Source organism: Musa acuminata, chromosome BXJ3-2, assembly GCF_036884655.1.
Source record: "Musa acuminata AAA Group cultivar baxijiao chromosome BXJ3-2, Cavendish_Baxijiao_AAA, whole genome shotgun sequence".
NCBI classification, from domain to species: domain Eukaryota; kingdom Viridiplantae; phylum Streptophyta; class Magnoliopsida; order Zingiberales; family Musaceae; genus Musa; species Musa acuminata.
This window is the reverse complement of record NC_088350.1, coordinates 22,035,904-22,056,331: the sequence shown is the minus strand read 5'-3', so window position 1 is coordinate 22,056,331 and position 20,428 is coordinate 22,035,904. Positions and strand designations below refer to the sequence as shown.

General features: G+C 37.5%; 2 protein-coding genes across 2 annotated transcripts; both read left to right on the top strand.

The window, feature by feature from the left end:
* Positions 1-2,016: 2,016 nt before the first annotated feature.
* LOC135632071 (transcription factor MYBC1-like) lies at positions 2,017-3,473 on the top strand. The gene has a single exon (XM_065140437.1). It carries the CDS (start codon positions 2,290-2,292, stop codon positions 3,217-3,219), a length of 930 nt encoding a protein of 309 aa, XP_064996509.1. The 5' UTR covers positions 2,017-2,289; the 3' UTR covers positions 3,220-3,473.
* A 5,132-nt stretch (positions 3,474-8,605) lies between these two features.
* LOC103969506 (uncharacterized) lies at positions 8,606-19,907 on the top strand. Its single transcript, XM_009383055.3, has 13 exons — positions 8,606-8,987; positions 10,065-10,127; positions 11,538-11,975; positions 14,333-14,404; positions 14,923-15,048; positions 15,145-15,357; positions 16,224-16,271; positions 17,607-17,765; positions 17,835-17,996; positions 18,748-18,841; positions 18,907-19,025; positions 19,162-19,206; positions 19,488-19,907. Exons 1-13 carry the CDS (start codon positions 8,646-8,648, stop codon positions 19,722-19,724), a joined length of 2,118 nt encoding a protein of 705 aa, XP_009381330.3. The 5' UTR covers positions 8,606-8,645; the 3' UTR covers positions 19,725-19,907.
* The last annotated feature ends 521 nt before the right edge of the window (positions 19,908-20,428 follow it).

The following is a 20,428-nucleotide window of genomic DNA, read 5'->3' as shown; positions in this document are numbered from 1 at the left end:
TTAATATATTAATTCAAATCTCTTCCTCTAAAATTAAAATATTAAATATGTTCATTATTCTTTATACTTCAAATGTCTTATACCTACAAGTCTAGCATTAGGAATAAAATACATCATAAGTACAAGTTCATCACAAAAAATTAGGTACACAACATGCTTGATAACCTAAATAAATCTTGATCTGATGTAAGATTCCCAGGCTTTGACTAGTTAGGCTTAGGATCCACATGAAGACATGCTTTACAATCTAATGTAGTCCTACCTAAGCTTATGCAATTTCTTGGTCTAACTTTGCAACTTGTAGTGGAGATTACATCTCCTTTTTTTAGGCCTCCACTTCACCAGACTTGCTCCAAGTTGCAAGTCTTCTGCATCAGATTCTCCAAGCATGATATTTAAAGAAAGAAGAGACATGAAAGCTACATGTTCTTGATATATGTCTCATCAAGGACATCAAAATGGTCAGACAGATTGATATATCTGATGAGGTGGGCACCATGTTTGTGCTAACATGAAAGCTATAGTCTCAAGAAGGAAAGATGCTTTGCACTGAATAGTTGGATAGAGAATGATGTGTGTTGCACAGTAGAGATATCTTGTTTGCGTTCCACAAGATCCACAATTATGGTGTGGATATGTGTGGCTTGTACACTTGAGCAAGCTCCTCTTTTGAGATGTAATATGAGTTTAAGCTTCCAAGACTAAAATTTTTATAATGGTATCAGTAGTTCCAATCATATATTTGTCTCTTGTTAATTTTGTCTAGTATTTAATTAATATTTACACGATATTCTTCGATCAATTTGATTTGTATTATGTCTTTGGACTCGGTTTTACGTGTCAAATCAATCTCATAATATTTTTCGATAACTTAATCTTTTGAGTCTTAGCAGCTAAGATTTTAGCATGATAGTAAAATTTTGCATGTATTCATATCTTTATTTAATTTACTTATATAAAGTTTTTCTTTCAATAGATATGATGTGAAAAGGAGAAAAAAAAACTTTTTTTTTTTTCATAAAGTGTCATAATATGTATGATACATGATTCATTTATATGTGGTTATATATATATATATATATATATTTTTTTTTTTTCAAGGCAAAAAATACTCGTATCTTAGTTCAAGGATAGAAGATGATTATATCATTTATCTCATTTTTTATAAAAGATTATACTGAATTTATCTTATAAAATCTCTCAAATGATCAAATTAATGTGTTTGTAAGTATGTAAAGCTCGTAAGCTTATTTTGTTTCTTTTTGCATACTTGAGAAGACCACTTTAAATATTTAGTGAGAGAATATTTTATTGATGTGAGATAGTATTTTGTCATCTTCCATAGTTGACGTGTTCTTATTGGACTCTACATGTGGAGTCACGATTGATCGAAGATAATAGATATACTAATAATATAATAAGTTTAATGCACTAAGATCATATTAACAAATAAATAGAATATTTTCATAACTCAATTTCTTAGTAAATTTTTTTATTAGGTTTAATACGAAAAAGAATGGGGAGGAATAAATCTGGATTCTCTGCAAACAGCTGGTGACAAACTGACGGCATAAAAGACACGAAGTCATCATCATCATCATCATCATCAGATTATGCCGATCATCATCAGCCGATCATTATGCGCGCAGCGTCTCCTTTGGACGAGCGCAGACTCGTGTTTGGGACGACACAATCCCACGCACTCTGCGTGCAGAACGCAAGGAAACTCCCCAGCGGTGGGCCCCAGGGAAAGAGAACGCCCCATACCAATGGCACGGAAGCCGACAAAACAGATGTAAATGAATCCCAGTCAGTAACGTGAAGTTTAGAAATAGCATATATATATATATATATATTATATACGCCCCTACCACGTTCTATATAAGACATATGCCCCTTGAAAATATTAACATATTTTCCAGGTATATATATATATATATATATATATATATATGGTATATATATATATATATATATATATATGGGAGAGAGAGAGAGAGAGAGAGAGAGAGAGAGAGAGAGAGACAGAAAACACCAAAAACAAAACAGAAAGATCCACCTCGAACGCCTCTCTCTTCTTGCTCTCTCTCTCTCTCCCCCCTCTCTCTTGTGTCCCTCCTCTGTTTCCTATTCTCTTAAATTCCAATCGATCAGATCAGGCAGCAAGCAGGAGGAGGAGGAGGAGGAGGAGGAGGAAGTCGATTGATTGGAAGAACGTTTCTACATCAATTACCACTACTGCTGCTATAAGTACGAGATCTTGCTAGTGATAGTAAGAGGAGGAGGAAGATGAGGGAGGAGGAAGAGACGAGCTGGTTCGCTCGCTGGGAGGAACAGCTGCCGTCGCCCGAGGAGCTCATGCCGTTGTGGCAGACCCTCATCACCCCCAACCTCGCCGTCGCCTTCAACATACCCGTCGCCGGCGCCCCCGGCGGCAACGAGAACCCCGGACTCCCCCTCCACCACCCCCGGCCCCCGGCCGCCTTCCCCCACCCCCCGAATCCCTCCGATCTCGAGCCCTCCGACCTCAACTCCGACTCCGCTGCCGCTCCCGGGGGCGACGAGCCGGCGCGGACCCTCAAGCGGCCCCGCCTCGTCTGGACGCCGCAGCTTCACAAGCGGTTCGTCGACGCCGTCGCCCACCTCGGGATCAAGAACGCCGTCCCCAAGACCATAATGCAGCTGATGAGCGTCGACGGCCTGACCCGCGAGAACGTCGCCAGCCACCTCCAGAAGTACCGCCTCTACCTCAAGCGCATGCAGGGCCTTGCAACCTCCGGCGGTGGCGCCGGCAGTGGGCCGATCTCCGCCGCCGACGCCGCCACCGACCAGCTCTTTGCGAGCGCCCCGGTGCCCCACCATTTCCTCAGCCGCGGGCCCGTCGCGGGCCCCGAGCCCTTCCCGCCGTACGTGCCGATGCCCGCCCTGCAGCACCACCAGCAGATCGCGGCCGCCATGCAGCAGCAGCAGTACTACCATCAGAGGCATCTTGGGCATTTTGGATCGCCAACCGGGGGCAGAGGTTTTGACCAAGGGTTCCTAAATCGGGCGGTGCCCCAGTCGGGGATGCATCAGATGCTAGCACCGGCACCGGGGATGGGGTTGATGCAATTGTCGTCCCCACGAGCAGCGTCGTTCGTTGATGATTCGGAGCCTGCCGGAAGGGAAGGCAGTGGTGAGAGGAAGGTGCTAACGCTTTTCCCGACCGGTGAGGACTGATACGGCTCTTCTCTCATTCCCATATCTGCTCTAATTATTATCATGTGTAGTGAATCTCTATCGGAAAACTATTATCCTCTATATCCATTGCCGCCATCGTCGTGTTGTCCTCATGTGTCCTTGCTAGGTCTGAGTAGTTATATTTGAAGCAGAGGAAGCTAGGAAAACAATTAATGTGGTCATTATTACATTTGAATTAGAGGCAATTAAGTCACCAGAGTTCTAAATTTGAGCTCTCGTAGTTTTTATTTTCATTCAATCTCACTTTAGCAACCAATGATGTTTGCTTCTGCAACTTCGGATTTTGCTTACTCTGGATGCCTTGGTTTAAGTTGGATTTAGGTCTTGGGGGTATTACTGATGGATGATAGCTTCATGTTCTGAACAATTAACGGGAGCTGGGGAAGGAATGAATTAGGAGATGAATAATTCTAGGTTTTTCTTGTTGCTTTTGTGTGCTTTTGTTCATAATCCTCTGCTTCTGCTAATGGGGCCTTATTGCTAAGAGATTTCTTATTCTTATTTTCCCTCTCTAGTACGAGTCCGTAGGTGAATTTTCATTGATGTAGTTGTATGTCAAGAAGAGCAACTTTGATGGTGGGTTAGTCATTGCTGTATATCACCTGACTTCAAAATTCTATTGTATGTATCTGTGCTATATGTTGAGAATCTTTCTTAACACTCTGATTATCATCTAAATATTCGGAATATATTGCTGTAGTATGAAAATCCAACTGCATGTGGAATATTCATGAATTTGCCAGCCAATTCCATATACTTTCATTGAGTTGTCTCTCTGAATTTTAATGAAATGGTTTTATGTTTCAGTTAAACATCAATATTCTCTTTTCATTTATGTTGGAGGGATATATGTATGGTGCATTTTCTGCATTTCTTTCCTGGAGATTTTGCTGATTTTTTGTTCTGATAGTGTTTTCGGTATGTATAACTGGAAGTTCGACACTAGAGTTATTGATTCTGAGGAGAAAAGATTATTGTAAATTTTTCAGATAGATCAATTGACAGTTCTAAGTTCTAACTCCTGGACATTGGTAAAGCCTATTGTACATGTATGGAGTCAAAACAACATCACTAAATTTAGGATGGTTTTCTTGTCAGTCATGAGACTTCTGCCAAAACTCTTGTATCATTAGTGTAATGCTAACAACATGAGGACCAGACCATCCTTAAGGGCAAGGACTGGGAAGAAATGGCTGGGAGCACATCTGGACAAGACAAATGGCAACAAATAGCTAACTAGGATTAGATATCTGAATAAAAGCCAAGTTATTGGTGAAGAATAGTGAGAAAAGGGTAGCAACTGAGCTTGTTATTTTTTGTTGTTATGTAATGATTTGCTTTTCAGAAAATATAAACATGATCACTCTTTACTGAAGCAAGATCTATTGTTTTGTAATGATCGTGGAAGGTTAAAGGTTGTGGTTATTGATTTTAACCATCAAATGAAGCAAATGCTTTAGAGTATCAAGTGACATCAGATAAGTTTGGCAACAATAGTCTGTAACAGGACATGAGGATGATAAAATTGCCGCTTGTAAACATGTTCATGTTTTTGCTTGTAAAGTGGTGCATCATGCAGTTTTGCTGAAAAGTTTTGAGTGTTGAGATGATAAATATAAGGACAAAGAGAGGTGCACATGTAGAGCAGATGGATTAGAAAGCCAGAAACTTCTGGCACTCCTGAGGATTCAAAGATTCTAGGCATCCTGATGTGTGTTGTAGGTGAATCAAATTGCTTGGGGAACATGAAGAAGAGGAGGAAGAGTCAACGAGGGTTGATATATATAGTAAATGATGTGTCAAGCTCTCAAGAATTGTTCTTTGGTGGTTCTTATTTCAGGTCCTCTATTGTGGTTTTCGAAATCACATTATCATGGTAGCCATGGCCAAGCCTTTCTTGATCAATGTGGTTTATTGGTGTCTAAAACTAAAAGTTTCCTGCCAAAAGTAGATTTCTCTAGTTCTTTTTGTTTTGAGTTAATTTGTGATTTCACCTAATTTAGTGTTAAACATTTTATGTCAGAATTGAGATTTCAAATAGAGTCTAGAAATCATATTGTGAGACACTAGAAGGCATAAAAAATAGGACTAATTACATATTACTTTCTATACTTGGATCTTATTAGCATCGTGATCTCTGTACTTAAAAAATTTACATTGAATTTTCTATAGTTCTAAAAATAAAACAAATAACCTCATTTGTCATAATGTCATCAGTTGTATTGACGGAAAACATAACACGTGACATTACATGCTGGATCGACACGAAAGTGATAGGCAAAAAGATCATTTCAATATCCCTTCCGTTTTCAGCACGTGAGATGTTGAAATTATCTTTTTGCTAATAAAATCGTTAAAAATGAAAGGGATGTTGAAATTACCTTTTTTCTCCATCGCTTTCACACCGACCCAACATATGGTGTCACATATTATGTTTTCTGTTAATGTAACTGATAACGTCAGGATAAATGGAGTCACTGATACGAGCACCATCTACCTTCCATTCCATGTCTCCAACAACTGATTTTAAATATGAACTAGTAGATCTTTATTGAACCCAAACAAAAGTAGGATGGGATCCTGATCCAAAAAAATATCTACAAATTTCCTTTCCTGTCTTCAAAAGATTGGGATAAAGCACATGATGCACAACACCAGGTGTGGTTGTGCTTTCAACCATATTTTCTAAGTGACAAATGAATCCAGGATTTTGTGTGCTGAATGCTTCACATATTGAAGTGGTTTAAAGTTCATTGGAGATTAAAAATTAGCAAAGAACCTGCTCATTCTTTCTCCAACATCTTACATCAGAGCCCATGTTTATGGATTGAAGTTCCAAACTGAACATGGTCACCGAATAGGGACCTAACAATGTTTGTACAGGCACATGGTATCCATGGCCTTGGTTTGTGGATGCCTGGTGACATGTCAAACATTCCTTTTCATTTATCAGGTGTCTGTCTGGTTTTGCTGGGAAGGTATTGCTCAAATTATGATTCGTCTTGCATGGTTCCACTGAAATTTTAGGACTTCTAAGTTTGTCATCTGAATTGAATTGTGTCAAGTACATGTGTTCTTGAGAAGTTACAGCATTTGCCTGACCATGGCTAATCTTAGGACTTCCTAGAGGGCTTCAGAGGATTGAATGACAGAGCGTCTCACCGAACGAGTTTCTCATCTTTATATAGTTGTCTGAAGTCAGATCTGTAAACTATGGTTGATATCTTTTTCGCCCATAATATGTTGCAATCTAGATTGTTATGGCTGCAAGCACAGTTAAATGGATCCCATGAACTTTATTTGCTGACTAATTCTGTATTTGGCACATACTAGAGAAATAAGCACGGAATCTTTTATATTCCTAGTCTTTTTAACATGCTTTTGTATAAGGTGGAATCCTGTAGCCATTAGTAAAATGACATGGTCATTGAAGATAGAACCGTCTCAATAGGGAAATTGGCACAAAATTGTTTCCTCTTGATGTCCAAGAAGTCCTTTGGTTGGGTAATTACTGGTTTATGCAACTAATCCTCGGAAGTTGTTTGCAGTCTTCCTGAATGTGATCATATAAGAACCAGTTTTTGATTTATTAATGAGATGTTCATTGGTTAAGTAATTGCTGATAACTGTGTTTTTGTGTCGCCATGGTCTACAAGACATTTCCCTTATGATAAGGTGATGACTAACGAGGGTTATTTCATATAGGCGAGTGCTTTTCATGCCTAGATTCTGTTATTCTGAACAAAAAGTTCAGTGTCTTCTATGCACTTTCAGTTTGATCATTACCTGTGAGACTTTTTTCGGTGGGTCATTATGTAAATGCTTAAGCAGATGCAATGTTTGGAGTTCAAATAAGCTGTGGCATGTTTTCCCCAAGTGTATGGTGCTTGTACAAGTCATTGATTGTGAGCTTTGCATGAAAATATGCCGCAGCTCTGAGGTATACTGCTAGCCAGAATCCATTTCAGAGCTTACTTCAATTGTCTTTATAGCTTGATACATTGTAAGTCACATCATTCAGGCACTTAATGCTCTTCATTACTTATTCCAAGCTTGGGATTTGTTGATTGTAGTTTTCTTTTGAAGGTATGATTAGATATACCCAGTAGCTTTATTTATGATATCAAACTATAACTGAGAATTCAGAACATTATTAGGCTATATTAGAATTGAGAACATTTCAGATATGAAGGTTTGGAGTTTCTAATAAATGAAATGCCACTCGAGTCTCCTTCAATGGATAGTGGTAGATCTTGAGGCTCTAATTAATTGTTTGTAGATATTATCTTGGTAAAATAATAATTGCATAATGGTATAAGAAATATTTATTAGCAGAGTATTTAATTGGGATAGCAATTTTTAGTTAATTTCTAATATAAGTAGTTGCTTGGTTTACTGTGGATTAATAAGATGTGGAATACAAAATTCACTTAACCCATCCTCCTTGCCATATTGTATTTCTGCACTTAAATTTTGTCCCGGTTAAACATTTTAGTACACTTGCAACATAGTTGGGCTGAATCACCTTGGAAGGGTTTCATGGGTGATATGGTATCTCAAGACGAGAAACAGAGAGAGGTGACTCCATGTGGATAATTTCAATGGTGATTCGATCATTTCGAATGAATCTTCGTGTCAAACTTTTGTCAATATCTCTATAAGTCAAAATCTTTTTCTTTTTAATTTTATATCATCTAAATATGAGTCTCCAAAATCTTTTTTTTTAATTTTGTATTATCTAAATGTGAGACAATTTCAAGGGTGACTCAAGAGTTTCATGGGTGATATGATATCTCAAGACAATCGATTATACAACAGAGAGAAACATAGAAGTGACTCCATGTGGACAATTTCAAGGATGATTCGGTCATTCGGAATAAATATTCGTATCAAACTTCCCTTAATATTTTTCTCGAATCGTGAGCCAAAAATTTTTCTTTTTAATTTTATGTCATCTAAATATGAGTCTCCAAAACATTTCGTTAATGTAAGTTTTAGCTATGAGTTGAATTAAATGTTCAAATAAAATAACGGATCAACCAATTAGCCTTATAACTTATCTTGAGGATTCCAATATTCTTATTCATCTTAAATTTTCAAAAATATGAATTAGCTTAGTCGATATTCTAAAAATTAAGTTAACTAATACCATCAACTTTATGTTACAAAATATAAAAATCTAAAGCCCTCATCTCATAATATTCTCATCGCCATAAATATTTAGCTTATAATATTATTAAAGGATGTTTTAAATAAAATTTAAATATCTTCACTTTAAACCTAATTTTCATAGTGATAAATAGGTTAATTACAAATTTTGTAGGTATATGTGCGCGCCTGTATATGAATCCGTTTCATCCAAGAAGTGGGATAAGGTTCCATCAACACGACCACATCTTGTTTCCATGGCTGTCGCCAAGATTCCGTCCCTCCCTCTGTTCTTTCCCATCCAAAACCCTAACCTTAAGCCCTACCGCAGGCTTCTCCCTCTCGATCTCTCGTCCCGTTCTCCGAGAAGCCTAGAGGTGCAATGCGCGAAGCGGGCGGGGAAGCAGCGATACCCCTCGGAGAAAAAGAAGCTACAGAGGATCACCCGAACCCTCCGCGAATCCGACATCAAGAACCGGGAGGACGGTTTCTGGAGGCTCTCTATGCTCGGCGTGCCCGCGCACAAGGACCCCGGGAAGGACTTCACCGGCGTCTCCCTCCCGCTTCTTGAGGCCATTGCCAAAGTCCTCAAGTTCCCGGTAATTCATTGCCCATCGGTCTCTATCCTTGTGAGATTCGTAAGCTTGATTCTTCCTACGACGGAGAAATGATGGTGTGTAGGGTTGAGGGGCTTTGATTAAGAAACCGGCTTGTTGATTTTGCTTGCAAGTTATGTGGTGCGGTTTAGGAGACGCTTAACTGAACGACTTAATCTAAGTGTAGATTGTTTTCTTTTCTTTTTCTTTTGCTCAAGTAGAAGATGTACCAAAAGTGAAAGGGGTAACCAACTTTTAGCTGTTTGAGTCCAATGGATTAGGAAGATACTCCATCTTAATTACTAAGCTAGTTATTTCAGTATCAAGTTATTTGTGTCTTTCTCTTTGATTCTCTTATCCCTTGTCGTTCTCTCTTTTCTTCTTTGTTTACCTTTGTTATGTTGCTTCTTTCTATGTTGTTTCTCCTTTGTTCTGTTGTTTTAATTTGTCTTATGGGATGCCCCAAAGTGTTTAGTTTTGGCTTCAAATGGCAATATATCATCAAGCTTAGTATAAAAGCAAGGAGATCCATTCAAGAAACAAAAACTAAAGCAAGAATTGGCAAGCTTAGTTGTCCTCTCTTTAATTGGCGATATGGTCAACTTGAAAAAAGATTAGAAACCCAGGATGTGAAAGAGCTGAGGATGATATTTAGAAAAGTCCAATAACAAAATGTTTGAAGTAGAAGTTGTAGGCCAAGAAAAAAGTGATGTAGGAACTTCCTACTTATTAATATTTAATGTGAAAATATATTGCTTTTCCTCGGCAAACCTATTATGTCTATCTTGCTATCCTAATTGTTTGCCCAATATGTCTCTCACTTCTCCTTCCTTTTGTTTCTTTCTTGCCATCCAAGTTCATCCACTGTTGTTCTTTACATTGTTTTATCAATATCCAGCTCAAAGTGGTTACTCCGTTAATATACTTGTCTGTTTCTCTCATTTTCTTCCTTAAGAATCATTTATATTTGTGTCTCTTAGTACTAGTTTCTTCTATTTTCTTCATATGTGGTTTAAAATTTCTTAGTCTTGTTTACTTAATTGAGTTGTTGAAATGGTGAACTGACATCTCTGGTTGCAGGTTGCTGCAATGTTACCTCAAGAAGCCTTTTCTGTTGTCAGGAAATCCTTTGATGCAAGAAAGGTTAGTTTCAAAAGTAAAAATGTGTTTCATGACATTTTTGGGTGTTAAAATCCTTCTTTTAAACCCTTCTTTAATCGGTGTTGCATGTTATGTATGAGAGCTATCAATGACTTGGGGAATGTTTCAAGTCTAGGCTTGTTTAATGGTATATGCAATCTATCTTAGCATTCTTCACAATGGGAGTAATTAGAAAATCCTATCACAGAAGCAAATGTTATTCAAGCTTTTGTCTACCTAGTTTGTATGCGAGCAATCTCAATGTTTGTTTGCAGAGTTGTATATTGTACATATATGTACATGCTTTACGACCATTTTTGTTCCTATATGGCGACAATGCAGAAATTATAATCCTTATTTTAATGGATTTTTAGCATTCATTAATGACTGTACAGAAGAACTTTTAGTTGCATAGTCCCTTGATATATATTTTTGAAGAAAATTGAATTTTCTCCTTGCCAGTATTCTGACATTGGAAGGCCCTTAGCATAAGTCTTATGGTTTGTTGAGACTGGATAAGTATTTGTATTGCCTAAGCTTCTGTGCATAATAGTCATCTTGGCAACTGTCATTTCTTGCTAGCCGAAATGCTTTCTTTAACTTATCATCGTGGAACTTTAACATGTGAATATAATTCCAGTTTCCTCATGAGATCTGATCTAGTACTTTGGCAGTTTTCCAAATTTCATTATCCTTATCTGATAGTTGGATGAACAAATTCTCAAGTATTCCTGATTTATTTAGATTTTCTCCAATACATATCTAACCTATTGTGGATGTTCCATTAATTATTTATAAAGGGAGCTTTCAGAATCTGAGACAGGGAATCTGAAACAAGTTCTTGATCTATCATTAGGCTGACGAATGCAAGTAAGCACATTTTCTTAGCATGTTTTTCAAGTAACACACCTAGGTAAAATGTGGATCTAACATCACAGCTCACATATATTGTTTTTAGTTATGCAGTCTTAGATACTCAAAGTTAGATTAGTGATTGAAGGGGTGAACTATTTAACATGACCGCATTTCGAATGGATGACTTTTTTAAATGCTATGAAAAAATCAATAATAAGAACTTTTCTTCCAAGTGGATTTTTGTTGTCAATATTGAAACATGTATTCAGTTTAAGTATATGACCAAGGAATGCAACTCTTGGCATCCTGTGAGATCCGACTAAATTCATTAGATATCTAGTAAGACATATGATACTCATCTTCTTTTATGTTGTGTGTTGTTCTGTGCTAACTGTCTATCTTAAGGAGACACCTGTTTTCTTAATGTTTCTTTCTGCTACTGAATTCAAACTAAAATTACTAGCAGTTTAGTAGAACATCAGGTACTTTATCTTCTTTTATGTTATTTGGTGCTAATTGTTTTCTTGAGTAGGTCACTGTTCTCAAATGTTTCTGCAGGTGCTGAAGGAAGCTGAGTTTGTGTACACAGTGGACATGGACATTAAGAAACTTTTGAATCTGGAGCCTCGTACATGGGACTTTGTTGCTAGATTAGAACCTAAACTTGGGGTTGTAGAATATATGTCAACAGCAAAACAGCCTAGTGATTTGGTCAGCATTTTGCATGATTCAAGACAAGTCCAGGATGAAGTTGTCCAAGAAGATATGTTTGAAACTCAGAACAAAAGCTTGAACAAGGTTCTGCCTAAGAGACCAAAAATTGCAGTTATTGGCAGTGGACCATCGGGCTTATTTGCTTCTCTTGTTCTTGGGGAGCTTGGTGCTGAAGTGACTTTGATAGAAAGGGGTCAACCAGTTGAGAAAAGAGGGCGTGATATTGGCGCTTTGGTTGTGAGGAGGGTTCTACAATCAGAAAGTAACTTTTGTTTTGGAGAGGTATTCCCTAGTTAATTGCTTCTTGTCTGCTTATCTTGGACATTGAAGACCTTACACTTACTGGTAAAACTGTGATGTGTTCGTGCCACTTGATGGCTACATGGGACTTGGCTATCTCTGGCGGTGAGCTTCGATGTCTCTCAGCACTGATGAAACTTGTTGCACAGAGTAGTAGTTGCATGGAATGGAGGACCAGAGGTTTGTCATCATGTTATAAAAGATGGTAGCTTTAATCATCAGATAAGACCTGCTTCTATGAATTGTCACCCATGAGGACTGTCAAGATAATAGGTGCACGTAGTCAGACCACAATGTAGACTAGGTAATAGGTGCCATAGAATATCATGAAACATCATTAAAATATAAATTTACTCAATGAGACAGGACCAGGATAATGGATGATTAAGCAACTTAACATAAAGTTGAGTAGACAATCACTTGTTAACTAAGGTTTTGTCAGTAGAGAGAGCTGGGGGCATCTTAACTAGTTCACAAGCCAACTTTTATGAGATATTAGATGTGATGATATACAACGTATTGAATGATGCATCATGCAAAAAACTAGATAGGAAATTGTCCGACATGTAAGTGCACATTCAATTTTATTCTTTCTCTTTAATGCAGGTTAGTTGATCAGTGATGTATCTTGCACTGCTTGTCATAGCTCACACTTTAATTTATTTATTGAGTTTCATATTGAAGTTTAGCTTTTCAATCAATTGTTGAAGAAAAATGATGACTAATGTTGCAATCTGTCCCTATTCATGATTTTATTTAAACAGATATGTCAAGCACAACTGCTAGGTTTTCTAATATGAATATAGGAACTTGTCTTATGTAAGTCTAATATGAATCACTCAATAGTTGGTTTTAAAAGGTTGGATTTTCTTTTATATGGGCACTTCTGTATTCTATATTTTTATTAAAATTTTGGAGGCTGGCTAAGTTAGTGAAAGGTGTATCATGATGAACATGTTTTGTACAAGTTAAAGTTGAAGAAATTAGCTGGACAGGGAGTAGACTCAGATACCATTGAATTTTGTACAAAAATGAAGGTTATGTTCTTTCTCCATAAATTATTGCATCAGCCTACGGTCAAGGCATGGATGTGCTTGAATTTCAGGAATGGTCTAATTTTGGAATCTCTAAAGTAGAAAATTATAACAAAAGTGTGTTTAAGGGGTCCATAAACTCTAGGGTGATCAATTTAAGATGAAAAGTCCAATTTGGGGTTGAAACTACTGGAAATCAGGTCTAGATAACTGTTGGAATACCCTGGAGACAAAACAGACTTAAATGGGAGCATCAAGGATGTTTCATTGGGACTTAATGCATACATACTAGTTACTAGATTTAATCAATTCACAACAGTAATTATGATGGAAATTTATGGCTGGAGAAGCAAAGCAGAGAACCATAGGTAAAGGAAGAAAGTGGTACCAAGACTGAGTCTGGTCAAATCATACACATGTCAGCATCTTAAGTCACCAAAGAATATCTTCACAAATTGTTTGAAGCTTATTAATGTATGTTGCAAAATGATTAAACTTGATAACTGATTAGATGTTATATGCTTGAAACCAAGGTAGGCAATACCGAATGATATCGCCTGGTACGGGCAGTACGTACTGGTCCGATAGCATACCGGTACGCGGATCGCCCGCTATCGGGCGGAACGAAAAAAAAAAAATTTATATTTATATTTATATATAAATATTTTAGAAAAAGGTGACGTCGTCGAGGCGACACGACGTCGCCTTTTTCGGATTATATATATATATATATATATGTGTGTGTGTGTGTGTGTGTGTGTGTGTGTGTGTATAATATATATCGAGCGGTATACCGAACGGTATATCGCTCGGTATACAGTTTCGTACCGTACCGAGCGAATGTTGAAACTCCGGCATGGTACGAAATTACAGACCTTGCTTGAAACACTGACTTTTCTTATACCATGGGATATGCATGCCAAAAGAATTAGGAATCATGAATGATTTTCAACTTTTTCTCTTTTCAAATACTAAATAACATTATCAATTAAACTAATGTGATGTAATTTAGTTTTATCTTTTATAAAAAATTGGATAGCATATTTGAGTTTTTAAGGTTCTTTTATTTTCCTACTGAGAGGCGCTAAGATTTCCTTGATGTTTTTCTTGATCTGCTCAATTTTTTCAAGACACTAACTGTTGTGTGTTCTTAAGTTAAATTTGCATAGATGGTGAACAATTCTTGAACTTTTTTCTTCATATTTCCTTGGTGGACGCATGCTTATTCTTACAGCATCTAAACCTACTGGTAAAGCTAGTTCAAGATTTTGGTCAAACAAATGACAAAGTACTTAGCCACAGCAGGGTGGTGCAGGTACATGGAGTGATGGGAAGCTTGTTACAAGAATCGGAAAGAATAGCAATGGTGTCCAAGCTGTGAGAATCGGAATCTTGTTCTGGTCCTTTTTTTCATTTGTTTATGTTTTTAAGAAAGACAATTTCCATACTTTTCTTTTCATGTAAGTCTCTATCCTTCAGCTATATAGACTAGCGCTTTTGTTGTTATAAAAGAATATCTTTCTTTCTTTCTTTTAAATGTGTTTCTTAGGTGTGAACAGCCACCACTTGTCACTCCTAGTTATTACGATATATATGTTTATGTACCAGGATATCTGGATTCTGATATATTCATCAACTGACTTCTTACTATATTTTAAGCTCATTAATTGCTGGAAATGAGCAAGTCATTCTTACTGTCAGATCCCAGCCTGATATACCTATTCACCCAATAACTTGGAAAACCTAGAACTACATAGCTGACAAATGCTTAAGACCAATTTATTAGGGTGTCACATTTACAAGCTCAGCTCCTGCCTTGGATAGTCATCGTTGTACTCTTAGTTTATCAACCATACAACTTAAAGCCTTTGGCTTACATTTCTTTATTCTTTCAGGTAATGAAGACTTTAGTTCAGTTTGGAGCCCCTGCAAATATCTTGGTCGATGGGAAGCCTCATTTGGGAACTGATAGATTAGTTCCATTGTTACGCAACTTTCGCCAGCATCTCAAAGGGTTGGGTGTATGTGACATCACTTGCGGCTTGATTACCCAGTTGTCTATAATTCTCAGTTTGACGAGGCCTGGTATCTTTCAGTGACATTATTTTTGTAAGCAGGTTGATATAAAGTTCAGCACTAGATTGAATGATCTTATCGTGGAAAACAGGCAAGTGGTGGGAGTCCAAGTTTCTGATGCATCACATAGTCCTGATTTTGACAATCAAGAATTATTGTGTGATGGAGTTGTTCTGGCAGTGGGTCACTCAGCACGCGATGTATATCAGATGCTGCTTCAGCATGATGTAGAGTTGGTCCCCAAAGATTTTGCTGTAAGTTTGTTATATTATTTTTAATTCTGTTTTTTAGACTGATCTGCTTATCTGCCAATCAAAATTGCAATATACTTATTTGAAGAATGTCACAGAATGTTAGCTTTTGTTGTATGCATGGATATATGTTGATTAATTTACAATTTTTTCCATGAAAAGTTTATTTCCTCATGTTATTTGTACCAATTGAATCACTAGTTAATTCATTTTTCTCATCTTGTTGACTTGGTAATTTTTTTTGGTTCACCTTATAAAACTTGTTGTATATGTCTAGTTCTTGCAGTTTGCTTGCAGTTTGGGGAATTTGTAGAATTAATCATTCTTGAGTAGGTAATCTGTTTATTTCCAAAATCTCCACCCTGTTACCTATCTCTTCCACATCTGGATTATCTATCATTGATGCCTGCTAGTTCAACTGGAATATTTCTTCATTTTCTTGGTTTTGTAGCCTAGAAGCAACTTCCCTTGCTTTTCATTGACAAAAAAACTGTTTGCTTTGGCTTGTACTCGTTAGATATAATTTTAGTTTTATATCACATTTGTACAGTGTTACTTTTCCACATTGAATGACATATACAAGATCAATGGTGCTTCAAACTGCAAACACCTTATTGATGGATGTGATTCCATCAAACAATGAAATGCCTATGCAATAATGACATTCAGGTTGCGTTTTCACTAAAAAATTATTTCCATCAGTGGAGTTTGTTCTTTTATGAGGGTATTTTTTTGTTTGATGGTATATTGTAGTTGTATTTGACTCATTCTTGGACTGTATCTATGACTGTCTATTTTCTTTTCTCATCATGCATTATTTACTACTCCCAATAACTTGTTTTATGTTATTATAAATCACTTCTTGTCAGGTTGGCTTGCGAATTGAGCATCCACAAGAACTTATTAATAGAATTCAGGTAATATTGGTTTGTTTTGTAGTAAGTTTCTTTTCTTTCACATATATAATGAAGCTTCACTCTCCTTTCATCCACATAAGAAAGTCTGAACTTTTCTTTGTTGGCCTTGTTTGAAGTTCACACTTGAATTTTTGCTCTTTGTGAAATGGAAATTATAGGAGATGACATAAACTGAAAGGATGAAACTAGAGTTTTATTGTACAACCCTACCACATGAACTATTGAAGGCAAGTTTCTTCATATGGACTTGCAGAGAGCGACATGAATCTCATTTGCATATGTAGAACATTTTTTTTTTTCACTTCATCATAATTCATTATCATAATTATATGTGAAACCCATGGTAGTGCTCTTTATTTGTATCAAACCATCCATTCAAGTCCATTCACAACTTGTTCTTAGATTCACTAGCATATGGTTTCCATTATCTCTGGATTGTACATTCAGTGATTCAAAGCAAGGATTGAAATATCGTATTGTACCAGAGTTTCAAGATTCGCTCGGTACGGTATGGTACTGGATATATATATATATATATATATCAAAGTAAAAAAAAATTCTGCGATGTCGCCGAGTGGGGAGAAGAGAGACGATTTGCAGATATATATATATATATATATATATGTGTGTGTGTGTGTGTGTGTGTGTGTGTGTGTGTGTGTGTATGTATATATATAAAATACCGCCCGGTAGCGGGTGGTCCATATATCGGTTTGTTGACGGTCTGGTACATACCGTCCGGTATGGGCGGTATTATTCGAAATTGAAGACCTTGATTCAAAGCTTATGGTGATAGTTTCTAGTTGTGAGTAAATATGAATATAAAGTTTCATGTTGAGAGTCTGCTGAAATATTTTTAAATAAAACATAAAATTGATACCCCCTATCTTCTTGTTCTCCTGTAATTCCAGTCGTTACCAATAATTTTCCTTGAGCTTATTGCAACAACAATTTCGCTTCTATTAGCCAGCAAAAAGTATTTTAGTTAGTCCTTGTATTTGATCAAATCTGATTCTCGTTTCCAGCTAAGTATTTACTGAATTAGATGCTTATATCTCACTGATCGTATTGTTGGGACATAATATTCTGAAGAGATTTGTACCTAGTGGTTGGAACTTGTTGAGAATTGATGTGATGGAATTTGAGTAACTGCTCTGTATTCACAATGTTCTTGTTGAACTACATCATGTGCTTCTTGGTGTTCCTTATATAGATAGAGCAGACCTGCAAGTTTTTATCAGTTCTGTAACCATCTGCAAAAATTTTACATGATTTTAGTATTTTGTGACAATGCTATTCTGGGAATTCTGAGTGACTCATAGTTACAAGTTTTAGTACTCTGCATTGGCTACCGAAGTTTGTAATGGGCGTGGAAGAGTACCTGTTGCAGACTACAAAGTAGTGAAGTATGTCAATGGAGATCATGATGGGACTACTGGAATAGGGGATTCATTTCGTAGCTGTTATTCATTCTGCATGTGTCCAGGTGGACAGGTAAATCATGTTTTGTTAAAGTGCCTAGCAATTAAACCATATAACTTATGTTAAAATGCATCCTGACAGGTTGTTCTAACTAGCACAAATCCATTAGAGCTGTGTATCAATGGCATGTCGTTCTCTAAACGTGCATCAAGATGGGCAAATTCGGCACTAGTTGTCACGGTTTCTTCAAATGATTTTGATAGCTTCAGAGCCCATGGGCCTCTTGCTGGTCTTGAGTTTCAGGTAGTTGTCACAATATATTCATTGCACTGGATTTAGACCCCCTTTCTTTAGCAAGTATATAGATTTCTTTTGCAAGAAGATTCATAGTCGTGTTAGTTATACGACAAGATTCATAACTAAAAGATAGCATATTTGTTTTAGTCATAGATCGAGTCACCTGTCTTTGAATAGATTGACTCGTTTAATTCATGCAATTTCAGTTACAGTTTCTTTTAGAAGTACTAAGCATAGTCATCTCTAAATTTTGACAATTGAAATCCCTTGATAGTTATACGAAAATTGTTGGACAAAATATTTAAGGTCAAATATATGGGACAGAGTTTAGCCATGGTTATGGTTGTATATTGTGCTTTCTGGGCATGGTCATCCCATGTACCTTTTTTTTTTGTCAAAATATTTTCCATGTTTGGTCCGAATGTTTTGGGTTTTGGTTATATGGTGTGGACTCTTCCACAATGAAAATTGAAATAATTCTGCATCCAGGATCTGTCAAATAGCTGGAGGCAAGCTGATTGATCAAACCCTGATGAATGGGGTGAATGCCTTTGTGCAAAACTTGATCAACCTGGTGGTGATTTCTTTTAGAGTAACCAGAGAATGATATGGTTGTTTTGTCATGATTATAACCTTTGGTAGCAGTAGCACAAGTTTTTATTGTAGATTTATGCTTGTAGTTGTAGGTTTCTTTTATCTGTTCTGATTTTGGAGGAACTAATTAATTTTCACAAATATTCTGTAATTTTTATATCAGAGGGAGTTCGAAAGAAGGGCTGCTGTAATGGGGGGAGGGAACTTTGTTGTCCCTGCACAAACTGTCCCTGATTTTCTTGACAATAAACTGTCAGGTATTGACAAAGTTTTACATGCCATTGCTTGCCAACAGAGTGCACCTAATGTTGCTTCGTCTCAGAAACACCTCTACCACCATCAAGCTACCGCCTGGGTGTTCATGCGTCAAAACTTCATGAGCTCTTCCCGTCTCGCATAACAGAAGCTTTACAGCAGTCGATAGTGATGTTTGACAAAGAGGTTTGTTTTTCAATATGTTGAGGAGGTGCTTTTCATGCTCTTATATATATATATATATATATATATATATATATATATATATATATATATATATATAATTCACACTTCTGACTATGCACCTTGTGATGACTGTCAGCTGCCAGGCTTTATTTCCAAAGATGCTCTTCTTCATGGTGTAGAGGTAAAGTGGTTGTCAATATAATTTTAGATCTCATGAATTCTTTATTGATTTTTTTCTTTGTTAATTAAGCAGCAACATCAGCAATAGTATCTTTTTATCTATATTTCAGCATCTCATCTATATCGCCAACCTCACATTTAAAAGTATTTACTATGATTGGCTGGTTCCATGCGTGTGAAAAAACTTGTTCCTTGCATTACTTTCTCCTTTTTCGTTTTCCTGTAACACAAGTCCAATATGCATCGCTACTTGTTTGAGCGGTTTTGTTGGTTTGGTTGCAGACGAGGACGAGCTCGCCGGTTCAGGTATCGCGTCATGCAGACACCTACGAGAGCACGTCACTTGGAAGGTTGTACCCGATTGGTGAAGGCGCAGGGTATGCCGGGGGGATCGTCAGCGCTGCCGTCGATGGTATGTACTGTGGGTTTGCAGTGGCCAAAACGCTTGGCTTGTATCGGGGCGACATAGAATCAGTGCTGGGTAGAGCTCACCAGAACACAGGGTTTGTCAAGTACTGAGTTCTTTTTTTTTTGGTGTTGTGTGTGAAGCGGAATGTAAAATTACGATCTGCACTCGTAGGTCGGAGAGTCTCACCTTAGGTGACCGAGTTCTGGAGGCTTTGCCACTAGGCTTACTGGATATCAACGATGAGTTTATTCTGACTGGCACAAAGTTGGTTGAGCCCAGCCGCCTTATTCTCACTTTGGCTTGGATGTGACGATGTCTACGATTGCTCGGATGTGACGATGTCTACGATGGCTCGGATGTGACCTAACAAAAGGACATGAAGAGTCTAAAAATCTTCACCTTCGAGCCGCTACTAATTCGTCTAAACGAGATCGATCTAGGGTTTTCGAGCCACAGATTAAGTCGGACCGAACTAGCGACGAACAGACCCTAAAGCATTTCTGATAGGGATAATAATGGTGACATGATGTGTCACGACGTCGGCCTCACCTGGACGCCACTCTGTCCGAGGAGGGCAATAATGCTGACTCGACATGCGTTAACGTCATTCGCTCTCAAACAACGATTTTATCATTGTCTGACCCCGCGCGCTTGACCGAGGCAGAGAAGGACGACGACCGAAGCTCGTCCATACCCTGCGGCAGTTCGGTTCTCCACGCAACGTTAATGGCAATGTCAGACGCCATCAGAGGTACGATCCTACCTCCCGCAAGCAGGCACATCAGGTAACACTAAACTGCCCTATAAATACCCC